Here is a 2780-nt window from a genome sequence, read left to right on the forward strand (position 1 = left end):
TAGCGAGTCCGCCGGGCCCATAGAGAACAGCTCATCGGGGATCATAGAGAGCGAGTCCTCCGGGAGCATAGAGAGCGAGTCCTCCAAGACCATAGAGAGCGAGGCCTCCGTGACCATAGAGAACAAACCCTCCGGCAGCCAGAGAGGCCGCGCCCGGGGGACTGCACTCTATCGTACCCCGTGCCGCTCCCGCCTTGTCATTGCAGCGCCCGGGCCTTGTCCCGGTCCCTGTCCCGGTCCCTGTTCCTGTCCCTGTCCCGGTCTCTGTCCCGGTCTCTGTCCCTGTCCCGTCTCTGTCTCTGTCCCGGTCCTTGTTCCTGTTCCGGTCCCCGTCCCTGTCCCCGTCCCCGTCCCTGTTCCTGTCCCGATCCCGGTCCCGGTCCCTCTCCCTGTCCCTTTGCGGTTTGGTTGGTGGGCAGTCATCCAGCTCTGATGGTTTAATTTGTAAACATGTGATATCTAATAATCTTTCAGGTTCGATGGAAAACTGTGGAACCAGAAGTAAAGGAAATTTATAATTTTAATATTTATTTCCCTGCAAAATCTTGAGGTAACGGAAGTGGTGGAAATGGCTCCTGGGTGACTTCGGTAGCACAGGGAGGTGGGATTTCGGAGAACTGGGTTGTTTGTGGTGTGATTCACATCAGAGCTTGGGGCAACCTGATTCCCAGATCCCTCAGCCGAGGCGATCACAAAGCCCTTTCCTATTTGAATATCCCAGAATAGCCCGGTGAACCTTACGCCAGGTGACGTGTGAGGGCTATTTACAGCAGCCCGAGGAAGAGCCTGTGACGGATACCGGCCAGGGATTATTTAAGCCCCCGTTCGGGGTCGTGTTTGGCCTGCGTTAATGAATTCCGAGGCTGGACTGGAATTGCAGTGAACTGTAAACTGAGGCGGGAGCTTCTGGGAGGGCACTGGCACACACCGTGGTGCTGGATTTCCACTGAAATCATGTATCTGTTTCTTACCCAGATCACAGGAAAAGGAGGGTGTCAAGTGTGCCAGGCAAGGATTTATGTGTGAGTAGGTTTTGGGCGAGTCTGAGGGCTGCAGGCTGAGATCAGGAGTGACCACGGCACGGAGCGAGTAAAACTCTGAACGGAGCACAGGGTGGAGGCTCCGGGGAACACAGGGTGTGCCCAGAACTGTCTGTGGGGCTGGCAGGGCCCCTCTCCCCACCTCCCTCCCTCCCTCCCTCCCGTGCCCAGGGCAGCAGCCCTGGCAAAGCCCCAGGATCATGTCCCAGCCCAGGGTCACTCCGGGGCGCTCCGGCCCGCTCTGACGCCAGGCTCCGCTCCCTGTCTCTCTTTGGAAAAGCAAAATGAAAATCCTAAAAGGAAGCTGGGTTCCCAGGGCTGTGGGTTGTGCAACATTCCCCACGCGGAGCAGCAGCCGGGGCCGTTCCTTGGCACCTCGTGCTACGCTCAAGGACGTCCGAGGTCAAAGGCTTCATTAATATTCTGTCATTAGCACCGTGATGCAATTCCCGCGGCAATTCCCAGCCCACCGGCACTGCCAGAGCGGCATCACCGGGACGGCTGAGCCATGCCGCGGCTCTGGGGCAGGAGTCCTTCCTGCCGGCACCAGTGAGCTTCTCTGCCGTGCGTTTTCCGTGTCCCTAAAACAAGGAGCAGCGATGTAAACACAGCGCTGGGGACTCGGCGACGCGCAGTGTTGGCGTGTTTCGTCACGGAATTGAAAGCATTCCCAAACATCCCGTTCCACGAAAGTCATGGATGTAAGGATCAGGATTAGGTTTGTGTTAGGATGAATGCACCAGTCCCTCGTGCTTTCATCCCAAAATGCTTCCCCCAGCAGAACCTTTCACACTGCCAAGGTGAGCAGCTCCACTTTTCTCTGCCCCCTCCTCCACTGCTGCCACCATGGAACGTGCTGGAAGTTCTAGGGATTTTTTTTTTTTTTTTAAATTGTTTAGCTCTTTAGGGATTCCTGATCCCTAAAAAGACTTTTCTCCCACGTGCCCACAAATCACTTGGGGGCCAAACACTGCCCAATGTATCTGTACTCATCCAAACTGCAGTGAGAGGGGCCCAGCGAGATATAAAAACATTAAAATATCCCGTAATGATTATAGACCAAGTGTACTGTAAATACTACCGGACATAAAGCAATCATATGCTGAATTTTATTGGGAGCACGGTTGGTACCAAATTATCTTTTAACCACAATCTCAAATTCTCACACCTTGGATTTTCAACCTAGGATCTCAAACCAGGCGTGGACTTTCTGCTGCAATTCAGGAACAATCAGAACATCGAATTCCAGAATGGTTTGGGTTAAAAGGACCTTAAAGATCATCTTATTCCACCCCTGCCATGGGCAGGGACACCTTCCACTATCCCAGGTTGCTCCAAGTCCTGTCCATCCTGGCTTGGACACTTCCAGCAATGTCTGAACCGCAAAAGAAAAATAGGAAAGAGGCATTTAAGTCCTTTTCTGCAAAAACTGTCTTTCCATAAACTGTAATTTTATTACCATTAAATCTCACGGTGTGCTGTTTCCATCCACCCCATCTGTCACCCTCAGGTCGTTACATCATGGGCAGGAAAAAGTTCCACTAGACGGCTTTCCTGTGGCACCGACAAGCCTCGGACTGAGGGCAATAACTCAGCGACCTTTGCAGTGCCGCCAAGTTGAGACTTTATCGCCTTTTTCTCCCGTTCCTCGAAGATTACGCAAGGAAACGACTCCGCCGAAGGGAAAAGGCGGCGAGCGCGGAGCCCCCTCAGAGCCGCCGCCCCCGGCCCCGCCGCCCG

General features: G+C 53.9%; 2 protein-coding genes and 1 long non-coding RNA gene across 4 annotated transcripts in view; 1 reads left to right on the plus strand and 2 right to left on the minus strand.

The window, feature by feature from the left end:
- Positions 1 to 117, minus strand: part of ZCCHC10 (zinc finger CCHC-type containing 10) — a 3675-nt gene extending 3558 nt beyond the window's left edge. Inside the window, exon 1 of the mRNA XM_017728063.1 lies at positions 18 to 117. Coding sequence (XP_017583552.1) covers positions 18 to 117 — 100 coding nt within the window. The remainder of the gene's footprint in view (positions 1 to 17) is intronic.
- The window catches only part of RNF14 (ring finger protein 14), a 27760-nt gene that overhangs the window by 1328 nt on the left and 23652 nt on the right, over positions 1 to 2780 (plus strand). The gene's annotated exons all lie outside the window — the stretch shown is intronic.
- LOC108445181 lies at positions 2128 to 2774 on the minus strand. Its single transcript, XR_001859937.1, has 2 exons — positions 2500 to 2774; positions 2128 to 2415 (listed from the first exon to the last, which is right to left on the minus strand). It is a non-coding gene; the product is annotated as an uncharacterized LOC108445181 (long non-coding RNA).

This window comes from Corvus brachyrhynchos, unplaced genomic scaffold, assembly GCF_000691975.1.
Source record: "Corvus brachyrhynchos isolate BGI_N302 unplaced genomic scaffold, ASM69197v1 scaffold21, whole genome shotgun sequence".
In the NCBI taxonomy this organism is placed as follows: domain Eukaryota; kingdom Metazoa; phylum Chordata; class Aves; order Passeriformes; family Corvidae; genus Corvus; species Corvus brachyrhynchos.